At 51.5% G+C, this 13478-nt stretch overlaps 2 protein-coding genes across 2 annotated transcripts in view; one reads left to right on the top strand and one right to left on the bottom strand.

The window, feature by feature from the left end:
- Nucleotides 1-1094, top strand: part of AURANDRAFT_53354 (hypothetical protein) — a gene marked incomplete at both ends in the record, with an annotated part of 3625 nt that extends 2531 nt beyond the window's left edge. Inside the window, 3 exons of the mRNA XM_009038173.1 lie at nucleotides 27-278; nucleotides 349-420; nucleotides 484-1094. Coding sequence (XP_009036421.1) covers nucleotides 27-278; nucleotides 349-420; nucleotides 484-567 — 408 coding nt within the window. The remainder of the gene's footprint in view (nucleotides 1-26; nucleotides 279-348; nucleotides 421-483) is intronic.
- Nucleotides 1095-7543: 6449 nt separating this feature from the next.
- Nucleotides 7544-11038, bottom strand: AURANDRAFT_53352 (hypothetical protein; the record flags this gene model as incomplete). The annotated part of the gene is made up of 2 exons (XM_009037769.1): nucleotides 7544-7914; nucleotides 7974-11038. One exon carries the CDS (start codon nucleotides 11036-11038, stop codon nucleotides 9179-9181), a length of 1860 nt encoding a protein of 619 aa, XP_009036017.1.
- Nucleotides 11039-13478: the final 2440 nt, after the last annotated feature.

The following is a 13478-nucleotide window of genomic DNA, read 5'->3' as shown; positions in this document are numbered from 1 at the left end:
AGCAGCGTGCCGACACACAAATCGAGATGGATGCTGAGAGTGATGTTTCCCAGGATGCTGAAGAGGAGCACTCTCTCTCAGAAGTATTTATTCACCAATGCATTGAGACAATCGAATTTGTTCTTGGTATGGTTTCAAACACAGCCTCTTATCTCCGCCTATGGGCGCTTTCTCTGGCGCACACAGAGCTTGCTCAAGTTTTTTGGGAGAAGACCATGCGCACTGCAATCAACTCGAACAACGGCTTTTTTATCTTTATTGCGTACTCAATATTTGCAGTCGAGGCCAGCGCCGACGACTATCCGCACACTGCTTGGATAAATCTTTTGGAGACATCTGCAACTACAGGTTGTCACGACTGCCGTTCTCCTTGCCATGGACCTCCTCGAGTGTTTTCTTCATGCTCTCCGTCTTCATTGGGTAATACTTCAAGTCTTCATCTACCGTAATGTTCTGGCTTTATGATGATTTGTGGTCGCGTAGGTTGAGTTTCAAAATAAGTTCTTCAAAGCAGACGGCATTCGTTTTGCGCCCTTTGAGTTCAATCAGATCATTGAATTCAACTGAATTGCTCAATCCGAGTTGTATGGTCATAAACAAAATGCCCACATCGATGTTACGTCAGTGTGGTCAATAGAACACCTATGAAACAGCTGAACGTGCGCAAAACCCCGGAGCACGCTGCATTGATCAATTTTAGCACGGATGTATTTCAGAGAGAGCCCAAGATGCTGCGCCCCATCTTGCTTTTAACATCCACATGTGGTGCCCGACTGCTGGGATTTGGACATGTTGCAGCCTCACCAGGGCTTAACGTGGGAATTCGGCGGTATCTAACGGACATGAGCAATTCAAATGCGGCCTAGTTTGGACCCCCCCCCCCCCACCCGGGCCCCCGGTGCCTGAGTAAAGCCCTGGACACGAGAAACCCAACGAAGCTGAGTTTGCGACTTGACCCTGGACACGAGAAACCCAACGAAGCTGAGTTTGCGACTTGGCCCTGGACACGAGAAACCCAACGAAGCTGAGTTTGCGGCTTGCTTGCCCCTCTCCCTAGTCGCCCTTAAGAGCCCTGCGTAAGAGCCCCGGGTCTGGCGCCGTCTCTGTCCAGGGAGCCCGTGGGGTCCGTGGGGCGGCGGCGGGTGCGCGGCGGGGTCGGGTGGGGCCTCTTCTGCGGGCCCCTTTGGGCCTCTTCCGGGCCGCCGCGCGACCGGTCGCCGCGGCTCATACTGACTCGGAGCCTACTGAGCCGGCTCAGTCTCAGTATGGGGGGCGGTTGCGGATCGCTGGATTTCCCGTGGATGATCGAGGCAACAATCACACTTAGCCTACCCTAGGAGGCGTGGCGGACGGAGGCGTCCATATTCGGGGTCACAGTGGCTGGGGCTGCCTTTTGGGGTGGTTGTCGGGGGCGGGGCCGCGGTCGTCACGGTACTCAGGTCGAACTGAGTCGGGACTGAGTAGTTTCAGTCAATCTGCTCGAACCGGATCATGTCCTTTTAACAAGCACTACGTAAAACCCAGCAATCTCAATTAATCAAGCTATGGACGATCCCCGCGACTGCATTTTGGCTCGAGGGAGGGTGTGCGTTGGCACGATTTGGGAGAAGGGGGGTGAGATTAAGACTGCCAAGTTTCAGGTCTGAAGACCATGGGGTTGGGCGCGCGCGCCATCGTCTGCCCGGCCTTGCTTCGCTCCGCTGCTGCCACTCTTGTGACTCACGTTGCCGCGTTGCCTACAACGAGTCGCTCATTCAGTTGGTGTTCAAGATTCGCATTCACATAACTTGAATGTTATTTCGCGAAGCCTTGGAGCGCGACTGTCGGGAGTCACAAGTAACACAATGCCCGGTCATGTTTATCAGCTTCGTATTAGCGAGCGAGGCCTCGCGCCTTGCAATGCATCCACTCTGGAATAAAACTTGCCTGCAATAAAAGCTCATCATGTTCTCGTATGAGCCTCCGATGTACCATATGCCCGTGGCAGGCTCGTTGATGTTCAAGCGGAACGCGTTTCTCAGCGTCCCTTACACAACCGTTGCTAAAGTTAATCGTGTCTCGCTTTCGTTGCGACCCTGGCGGTACCTCGGGTCCTTCGATGTACAAAAGGGTGACGGGCCAATTCGCCACCAAATTTACGTCCCTGTAATTTTGCCTGGGAAGTTGATGGCGCGGACGCAATTCGCGCGCGCGACGAGTAAGCGTTTTGTTGAACATTTAAATACGATTTCCGGCCCGAACCGGCGACCCCACACCCTTGAAATCCCTCAATCGATACGATTAGCTTGCTATCCCGGTGGGCTGGCTTGGCGGGGGCATTTTTCAACAATTTTGCCACGATTTCCGTCCGGTGGTCGACCTGCGCGCGCGCGGTCGACGGAGGACCTCTATGACATACTACGGCCGGCGGCCAGAAAGAATAAATAAATACTTCTATGGGGCGCTCTAGCCCTATGGTTGTTTTCGTCCTTGACAATGGCATGATCTGATTCCGAATCATTCCTTTCTCGAGAGTAATAAGTTACAACTACGATGGCCGGGTCCGGATAATATGTGAATGGGCGATAAAGATCGGACTGCGAATACAGCAATCCGTGGACTGAGAATACCGGACTCGTCCACAAGCAGACGTGTACTCGTCCGCAGCTGTGCTTCTAGGACCACGTCCGCCATTCTGATCGATAGACGGGCAGACTTCCACGAGGTATCTCAGCAGATAATTGAAGTGCTTGACTTGGACAAACTGGGAGATCTTGCGATTTGTGATTCAGCAGACCTAATCCAAGTAAGCAACGAATGCGCCCATCCATACGAAATTGCGGCAAGAGGGGATTGGATCCGTTCGGAGTCCCATTGGCGATCGACATGGCAGCGTATGCTGAACCGCTGCGAATGCCAACAACGAGATCGCCTCGAGGTGCGTCTGACGCAGAGTTCCAAGCAACTATTAACAGATAATACAGGTGCTCCTTGACAGACTTCAGCAACCTCATAACTTGTTGAAAGACTCAGCGACGAAAAAAAACTGGCTACTTGAAAGGGAGGCAATACTGTGGGTTCTTGGACGAACCTTACAAAGACAAAGAGAAGTATTAGATGCAATTACGATTGAGCGTATTGCGTCGCTGATAGCCCTGCCAATGCACCATGCTATGGCTGTGACGCATGGTACATATTGCATTGCCTCGAACACCCCAACAGCAAGGTTACTCTCTCGGGCGCGAGCACAGTGCCTTCCCAGTCGACTTGAATAGATCGATGTTAAACCTGAAACTAAAGGTTGGCGCTGTGGATAGAATAGTTCTCGTGCTCCGACGAGCATCAGGAAAACATTCGCAAACTATGGCTGCTTCATCTGCACTAGTGCGAATGTTCTGTGTGGGTATCTTGGCTCAAATTGCGACCGCAACGGTTGGAGACAGCTTAGACTATGGCTGGAATATAGGAGAAGTGGTGACGGCTCTGCTCTCCGTCTGTACGAGATCGCATCTATCATCAATTAAGGACGGTAGTCCCAAGCAAACCTTGCTGCGGGCTTCCACTGTAACATTGCAGGACGTGGACGGTATTACAGCGGATAATGCGGCTAATACACTGGCAACGCTTGCATCAGCACAACCTGGCCAAGTGGCGATGGTAGCCCTGAATCAATTTCCTCGAGTAGTTTTGACTCTCGCAAATGGTTGGGAACGGCCAAGCCTGAGTCGGTGCGGAGCATTGATGATTGCAGCCGTCGTGCGGACATCGTTTGGCAGAAGATGCCTGCTGCGTTGCACTCCTGTCCCCGCGGCAGTGTCCGGTGAGAAGAATATACCTACTGCTGGAGCTCTGACTGCTGCTGATGGATGCCGTCTCCTAGCCTCATTTGCGTGTAAAGGCGTCGAGACAGGAGTCAGTGAAGTCATTATGCCCGCCTTGCTCTGGTCAGCTACACTACATGCAGCCATCATTGGACTCTGGGGCCTCGTCGCTGAGCTAATTCCGACTGTCAACAGGATCTCCGTCGATTCAATATTAGGGCTGCAAGATTGTTGGGCCGTTGCACTTGATATTGCCGAAGCTGTTGTCAGCGGCGTTGGGGACTCGGCACCACAATCTATACCAGCAGCTATAATGCTCCTCGATCGACTCGCCCTCCTGCCAGAGCTAGCATTCAAGGGAAAAGGTGAACGCATCATCCGCGTAATTGCCATGCTGCATGCCGCTGATCAAGTGGGTTGCCGCGAGAAAGACAAGGAAATCCGGGCTGTGAGTGCTGCTTTGGTTGCTGAGGTCAAGCGTGGCGCGGCGCTTGTGCTCGCACGTCTGAGCAGTTCGATCCTTGGTGTTGATAGCACAGGCATGAGCACTAAGCGCGCGCGTCGCTGTTGGGGCGTGTGAATATTCTGCGCCCCCCCCCCCCCTTTGCAGTGGTTCGACTGTGCTCTATAGGTTCTGTGGTGCTCTTTTGTCTAGCGCAGATAGTTTTGCGATGGTGGTTCAGTGTCGTAAGGCCGCACTAGACAAAAATCATGTTTAATAAGTCAGGTTTTGGGCTGTATTGTGCGCTCGTTGCTTTCAGAGGGTGACAAAGTTTTGTGTCACCGCACGGTCATCGCTGCATTTTATCTCGCTTATAGTGCTACTACGGATACGACCGCATCTCAAGCTACCATTAGTGCCTCTATTGAACTACTTGCAACACGTCGAGATCCTGACATCGCAACGTTTGCAGCGGCAATTGTCTGGGCGATCGCCCGAGCCGCACAAACCGGCGTACTAATGGCCGGAATTGATGAAGTGACATCGAATCAATGATAGGAGCGACAGCGGCAAAAGTTAGTGTCATTTGGAGCTGTAGGATCTTTGGTCTGTTTACTGGGGTGGGCTCCAAATGTAGAATGTCGAGCTTGGGCAGCAGCAGCAATTGCCCTCTTAACCTGCACCGATCATGGTAAATATTCAAATCTACATGCTGGTGTGATGTCGTTTTGATCTATCCTGTCAGGCGCATCTGATTTGAGACGTATCGCGCCAGCGACCTCCTTATTGGCTGCCTTTGCCATGCCAGTAAGCGGCGATATTCGCCACCAGGACTCAGTCCAACGAACCATAAACAAGGTCTGTTCGTGTGAAAAATTTGCTTTGTTCACATCCAGTCTCAATCAGCACGGTCAAGTCCCTCCTGCTTCGCTCAGTGGCGCGGACTACCAGTCGCTTATCACATCTTGCATCTTCTCAATCTGGCGTGCGTACGGGCACGAAAATGGTCCATAAATGTCGCAACAACTGACGTCAGCGAGATTGGACGCAAGCATGCACAGGCGTGCAGGCTATAGTCGAAACACATCGAAGCTATACTGTCCTAACAGCCGTCCTTGCAGTGCTGCGATGTCCTGATCTTGGCCATATTGCCCTGAGATGTGCTGCCAGCCTTATCTTTGAGCTTGCACGATATCCCAGCAACCGCATTTTGCTTCGCCGCGCAGTCATAGAGGTATCAGCGGGCAATACTGGAGCGAAGGGTATGTCGATTGTGCAAGAACGATGGGCTCTTGCAGCCCTTGCCGTAGCACTGCTCAACGCCAGCAACACCGCACCTGTCTCCGTTCCTTGTGGCGTGGAGTTCAGAGAGTATCGTGTTGAAGTGATACGCTTGGTCACCCGCCTTGCAAAGAGCCGCGCCGAGGCAGGCGCACTTGGTGCATTAGGCTGCGTCGAGGCTCTGATTACGTGTCTAGGTTCAAGGCTCTCTAGTACTCACGATGCGGTCTTGGCTGCCGTTGTCGCGGCTGTGCGGAATCTCTCAGCTCATCCAAAGAACCACGGAGTTATCGCTCGACGAGCCGCTGCGATTCTATGGCTTTATGCTGCTCCCAGTAAAGACACAATTCGTGACAGATTGACAGTTGCTGCAGATGCAACTGCAGCAATAGCAAATCTACTCCATTCCGAGGACTCAATCGTTCGCACCTACCTCTATAGAGTTCAGGTATTTGTTGACGACGCATTGTTCCTCTAGCCAATGATGAATAGGTCAATGACGCGTCGCGCTGTGGCCATGGGCGCGCGAAGGTATCATTTTGCCCGCCAGTCTCTGTTCATGATAACTCCAAGGTACCTTTCCTGGACTCATGGACGCTTCGTCGTTTTGTGGACCTCAACAGTCGCACTGCCCCGACTAAGAACGATCCTTGGCGCCCAGCCGTGGCTCTGGTCGGAAGGACTTTGCGTGTCGAGACTTTGACTACACATATTGCTCCCAGTCGCCCTGATACGATTATTCTTTCACCTTACGATAGCAAACATCACATCCACTTCCCGCCTGACTCAGACGCATGCTTGAAGGTAGGGCAATCCCGCGATTGGCAAACTTTAAACGTCCTCTTCAGGTGCCTCGAGGGTTGATGAAAGGTGCTATTCGTGACCTTCAGCGAGGAGCGTCAGTGTACCGCTTTCAAAAGGTCTGCGGTGCACGAGTCAACAGGCTTCATGCATTGCCAAATGTTGATGACACTGCTTTCTACTATTACGCACGCAGTAACGCCTCTGCTGTTCCGGCCCGCCGACCGCGCACATAATGATTTTACTAAATTCAGCCCACTGCTCATTGCGTAGGCTGTAGATCCAACGCCGGAGCGGCGACGGCCTGTACCCGGGAGCCTTAATGTGCTGGGCCTTTCGATGCCTGCCTTACCACCCTGCACGCTGCCTTCCGGTCGGGGGGCTATCCTCCTCGACCAACTAGAAATTCGCAGTTGCCCTGATGGACCCGACCTCAGTACCCCGGAGCTAAACCAGAAGATGGACGAAATTGAGCTTGCAATCAAGGAGACTGTTGATGATCTCGAGCTTGTAGTTTCCCATGCTCATGATGTCGATCATTCTCTTGATGCGGTGAAATTAGACCTGGAAAACACGTGTGTACTCTTCTTATCAATGGACCTGATCTTTGTATCCTAGGCGCTGGGATATCGACAAGTCAATATTTGCTAGCCGAAAAACTGCCAGTGATGGCCATAGCTACAACGACACTCCTCTTGTTTGGTCTAGGCGCTTTCATACGGACTGGTTACGGGTTGCCAAAACCCAGAGATTTAAAAAGCTTGTAAGTATGGAACTTAAAAATGAAGAAATGGGTGAAATTGTTGTCGCGGAACCATTGCGGGACCTGTGCGAGGCTGAATACCCCAGCATTATGGCTGCATTTCACTACTATTGTGCTTTTGATGGTGATATGGGTCCAACTGGTTCAGTGTCATGTCGTTTGTTGGCTTTCCCACCCATGAGTAGGTGATGGTGGTACCGCGTGCTTTTGTGTGCGCGAGAGTGCATACATGCGTTTTGTCCTCGACATTATCGGCGGCGAAGAGAAGTGGCGCTCAGAGTCGCGCAAGCTATGGTCTCGTTCTCATTTTCATTGCATTTCAGGCGCCGGCAGCTCCCTCTCGCAGTTTGGCAGGATCTTCAGATCATATTTATCACGGTACGCGGCCTTTCTCCAGTCATGCCCGTATCATCTAATCGCAGGTAAATAAAGAAGATGGACGTCCGCGTAGTGCTTCTGATGCAGATATTAATTTAGATATGTACTTGATGGTACATGAATGGCTCGAGGCAGTCGTTCGAATTGGCTCTCTACTCTACCGCAAGCGCCACGCAAATGCTCTCGTTTTAGCCGTGAAACATTTATTTGCTGTAATGCACGAGAGGCTTCCGACAACAGCGTACGACGTCGATTTAGACGGATATCGTTACGGTCGCTTGTACACTGCAGTAATTGAAGATGTTTTCCTGAGAGTGCACAATGAGCTGAAAGCTGTTTATGACTGCTACAACATGTACCATATGGGATCAAAGGAACGGCGTGGCATGCATTTTGGCCCAGCGCGTGCTGTTTTTGGGATCGATATCTGGAACCAGATGCTGAATGACGCGCTTTTCGGTGCTTTCGAGAGTAAAAGTAAAGTTCCACATACGCTTAGAATGTATAGGCTGGCCTCTACGACAGTAGTAATCTTGGTCCATTTCCAAAGCGGCAAGATTACAAGCTCCTCTTCCTCTGGTCTCGACTTTTGTGCTTTGATGAGTATGATCGTGCCAAGGTTGGACAGCTATCCTTCGTTGATTTCCTTGAGCTTCTTGCTCGATGTGCCGATGCCCATGCAGAGGGGACTTTTCGCAGTGACCTTCATTACAAACACCCCCTCGCAGATTCCCTTGCTGTTTTTCTCAATATTTTGCTCACTGGTATTGCGACGCACTGTTCTGGAAAGCTCGTCGTTGTCGCTCCGGGAAATTCGAGCAATGGCAAGATTGCTGCAGATCTCTCTCACTATCTTCCCACGAACAATAGGAAGATCGCCAATCCTTCAACTCATGAGGCAGACGAGGAGGTAAATGTGGTGCAAGGTAACAACAGCCAAGCTCAAATTAAAAAATAAGTTTTTTATCTCTATCGGAGCATGCTCATTTGGAGATTCTGACCCTAATCGGGGGACCGACCTTCGCAGCAAGTCTGCTCATCCCCCCCAAACCCTCTCCTACTCGCGCCTGTTCTATTGGCCAGTTGCAGCTTAAATACTTGGCCATTCCAAAAAAAATGAAACTCAGGTGGCGTACTTGGTGCATGTGGCCCTTTCCCGGGATTGTGTTTTACTGACGCCGCGTGCTTTTGTGGTGAAGGTACGTCCCAATGTCTAAATGGGGATAGAGAGCTACGCCCAAGCGAGACAGGTTCATCTCCATAGGGTGACGTCGGCGATGTCGAAGTAGCAGGGCAGATAGGCTGGGTATTTTAGGTGGACCAGGGCCCCGGAGACTGCATTATTAGAAAGACGCGCATCTTGGGGCCTGGTGGAGACTTCATCCTTATATCAAGGGCCCGATACTGTAAGTAGGGAGGATGCAGCTGTTGCCCTCAACGAAACCACCTCAACTTGAACTTACAGCTTCCAAGCCTCTCTTTATTTTCAAGCAAACATCTCCAGGTGAAAACTATACTTCAATAACGTAATATTCGCCTGCCCAGTCAGTCATGCTTGCCAAGAGGCTAGTCACGATCGGGGGACGCCACCAATGCTCAATACATGCGAGCGATGACATTTCTCGGGCCAAACGTTGCCCCCAATAAGCATGCTGCGGGTTGGTGGTTCGAAGCCGAAAGGGAGCATACTAGTGCGGCGTGCCTGGCTGCCGACTAACAGAGTTGAATAGCTGTATGATCGGCATTAATATATAAAATGCCGAGCTCTTCATACTCCTGCAACATTGCAAGAAAGTCATCTTCCCGAATAGCTTGCTTGATAGCGGCACTTTTCACCTGTGAATAATTCAGTGTTCGTGTATTTCCCTCATTGGCACAGTTGCACAGCAGATTAAACGCAGCAGATTTGGCATCTTCCGACACGATGCTACAATCCAAATACAATGCAGTTTTTGATGTTTGGCTGAGGCGGCATGCTTCGCTCACGTCGTCCTGACACACTTGACTATCAAGCCGAAGCCGTGCCAGGGCCTGTGCGAGTCGAAGGATTGAAAGCAGCTGACGCGGCGTCATAGACCCCTGCTCAATTTCAACCGAACGTTGACGCCAGGCAACATAGGTCTCTATGATGGTGCTACTGAGGTTTCTGGGGACAAGGGGCTCAAATTGGCGAGCTTGTGCAATGTACTGTGCAAGAAAGTCCGCACCAAAGACCAAGAAATTCAATTTAGGATTGGAAAGATGACTATGCACATGTGTGACATGGCGTGCTAGTGCAACATCTCCTTCAATCTCGGGCGTGTCTAGCAAAAGAAACATGAGATCAAAACGAGAGAGAAGACTGTTTGGCAGATTGATATTCTCTGCCATGGTCTTTCCCCTCACATATCGCCCGTAAACGGGATTCGCGGCAGCTAGGACTGCGGTTCTCGCATTTAACGTTGTGGTTATACCTGCCTTGGCAATAGACACCGTCTGTTGTTCCATGACCTCGTGAATTGCTGTACGATCATACTCATCCATCTTGTCAAATTCGTCAATACAACACACTCCACAGTCAGCAAGAACCAGTGCCCCGCCTTCCAGAGACGTCTCCGACGTAGAAGTATCTCGGACAACAGCCGCTGTTAACCCAACCCCCGAAGATCCTTTTCCGGTCGTATATATACCACGCGGACTTGTTGCAGCAATCGACTTCAGGAGTTGAGACTTCGCCACACCAGGATCACCCATAAGACATATGTTGATATCTCCACGGATGCGAACTCCATCTACCAGTGCCCGAGTCACGCCCCCCACCAATTGCAGCAGCAGTGCCTTTTTGACGTCCTCGTGACCAAAAATCTCAGGGGCTATAGATCGTGCTAACCTAGAGTATGCATCTCGTGAGTTTGCAAGCTCATCGATTTGATCATCCACTTCTGAGTTCACTTCTAGCTCAAAATAATTCTTTTTTACCTTATCAATGGCCATGGCTTCAAGAAAAGTGTCTGTGTTAAGCCCTCGCCTAAGCGCAGTGAACTGGCAACTATGGTATTGAGGTAGAAATACGCCACTAAGAACAATTGTATCACCCGGAATACAACGGCGAGTGAGTTCACCACGACAATGAACAGCAATCGATCGGGGCACGTGTCCAACTGGCACATGTGAAGGTAGCTCTTGGATTCTTAGCTCCTGATACTTTGTGAATTTTGATGATCGCGTCTGTGGGAAGATACGACCCATCATCTTGTTTGCGACGCAGGGCTGAGATGTGCAATGTGACAAAGGCAAGAAGGACTTCTGGTTGGAGACATCGTGGTATGAATCATGTCCGCATGTCTCGCACGTGTATGTTATGACTTCAGCAAGCGGCCTAACATCGGATGCCCGCGTCACGATACCACAAATCTTGACCAACCGACCGATACTAGCCGCTTTCAATTCACGCACTGAGCCCGCTACGACTTTCGTAGGCGGTAACAGCCTTACTTCGTGCCATCTACGCAACGATAGCGGGAGAGAACCGTTACTCGAATGGCCCTGTTGCTGTTCGAGCCCGTTGATTAAAAGGCCTGGCACATGTTCCATGGGCATAGCATCAAGTAGTTCAACAGTTATTTGTTCAAATATTGCATGATAGCGAGCTGTGTTGTGCATGATCCGACATGCAAGTTCCTATGGTGCAAGACACGAGTGATGATCATGTATAAGATAGTGCTCTGCGCCGACAAAACATCCTCTTTGGCGTATGCAATTAGGTCATCCAACTCAATTGCCAACACGCGGCTTTCCCGTGCCTTAATCGCTTCCAAGCCCCTGACGTATTTGTATTGCTTGCCACTAAGCCTGGATTTGTCGCAGAAACAGGTGAGAAACCGCTCGAGGGCCTTCACATCGATCGGAAGCATCATTATTGTTCAAAATTTAATATACACATACAGGCCCGGTAGAAAATTGCATTTACGGCAGAACAATATGTTTCCGTCCACTCGGCCTTTCGTATCTCCCACTAGCCTGAGCTAAAGGAAGCAAAGTAAACTCCTCCCTCAAGGGGGGGGCTGAGCTCAGTTTCAATCAAAGGTGCCAGAATGAAGGCCGACGGACCGCGCTTGGATGGCGCAGCCACCTCAGCAGGGACTATGAGCGCCGCATTACTCCAGAATTTAATAATTTCGCCCGGGGAGACGGAGGACCCCCGGTTTCCCTCCATCATGGCCAAGTGGACGGAAATCTTCGATTAACCAGCTGCAGGAAAGTAGCGCCCACTCGACACTCGCCCCTTATGCTCTTACTTGATCTGCATTGCTGAAGCGGCCCGCCGGCGGAATTTTCTCTGGATAAGATTGGATAGGGGGCATAGTGTAGGTCCGGGAGGCGACAGCCGTGGTTAGAACCAACCCAGTCCCGGCTGAGTTGCTGGATAGTAGTTTGATTGACGTTATAGCGACATTAGGGGGCTAATAAGCAAGCCTAACTTCCCTCATTATCTTCAAGTTGCTTGACTAGAAGGCTACTTTGCACTCGGAAGGACCCGGGCCGGCTATTTCCGACTCGGGCGGCCAGGCGGTCGACCCAGACGCCAAAGCCCCGGGCGGGGTCCAAACTAGGCCGCGTCGATTTCCCCGCGGGCAGCGGCCGAGCGGTAGAACCTAGGGCTGCGCCTGAGCGCGGGGGGGCCAGCAGGCTCTCCGGGAGAGGGTGGCGGGGGCTGAGCTCGGATCGAGCTGCCGCAAAGCCGACTGGACTCTTCTGTCGCTTTCGTCGCGGGCCTACATTGCAGCCAAAGCCTGTGCGAGGCTTGTATGGTTCTTGTTCAATTTGCTCGGTGGTCTCACCCGAGGTTAGCCCACGTTCCATCTGTAGCAGCAGTGAAAAGGCGTCATAGGGGTTCGCCAACTTCATCAGTATTTAGGGCGCTGGGGGCGTTTCGTGGGACCAAGCAACAGACAGAGATATGGGAGGGACGATCCAATCTTTCGATGCTGGCCAAGCTAAGGTGAAGCAAGAAGAGAAGAGGTTTCCTCTCACCAAATACGTCGCCTTTTGCCAGGCCATCGAGGACACAGCCCGGATGATCAGCATCGGCTGGCACGCGAGCTAGAAGCATACGAAACAGGCTGGAGGCATACGAAAGCTCTTGCGGGTGGAACAGACAGAAAAGCGTCTGCGCTAGGAGTTCTTCCCTGCCATAGCCGGTCATCTGGACAAAGTTGTCGTTGACGGCCACAAAATTGCCGAATCCATCTGTTAATGCCCAAGGAACAACCTGGCCATCATTGTCCTTCGTTAAGAATTTCCTCCTGAAAAATAGACGCAGATATCAAGCGCATCGGTGAAAACAATGCCCAAATTCAACACTTCTTGTTTGGCCGTGCCTGCTACAGTCTTGGTTATCGACCCCCGGAGACGCGGTGGGTGCGGTGGTTCGAGCTATCGGTGTGTGCTCAGATACTTGAAATGCAGGGGGCAAGTTGCTTTGGCTTTCAGCGATAAGTTGGTTTGTCACCGAGAAGACGTGTACTAGACGGAGGCGTTCAACCTCGAGCTCGGATATCACTTGAATTGATTTCCGGATTTTCTGCAAATATACGTCTTCCTCCACCAGTTTCTGCATAGGATAATGATTTGTGAAACGAAATTCAAAGTTTCCGTTCGTGTCTCCCAGTTGTCCCAGTCCGTTGGGGGGAAGTATCAGTGCATATTGAGCCTACATTGATGATATATCGTCCGCCTCCTCGAGGATTATTTCCTGACTTCTCTTCAACTTCTCTTCAACTTACCCTCAAGGTCTATTTCCACACTGGACCATAGGCTCAGCCTACTGGACCATAGTGCACCCAGCCCGGCCTCCCTGGCCGCCGCCGGGCTGGGCCTTCCCATGCTCGAGGCATCGTCAACGTCAATGTTTGACGAAATTCAATGGCTATGGTTGATTTAAACGGGAATTAAATCGGCGCGCGGGTTGCCGGCACCGGCCAGGGGGATCTAAGAACGGCAAGCTTTGCGGCCTCCACCCCCCCCCCCCCCC

Source organism: Aureococcus anophagefferens (assembly GCF_000186865.1).
Source record: "Aureococcus anophagefferens unplaced genomic scaffold AURANscaffold_7, whole genome shotgun sequence".
Taxonomy (NCBI): Eukaryota; class Pelagophyceae; order Pelagomonadales; family Pelagomonadaceae; genus Aureococcus; species Aureococcus anophagefferens.
Note: the sequence above shows the minus strand (reverse complement) of the source record. Positions and strands in the feature narration are given on the sequence as shown.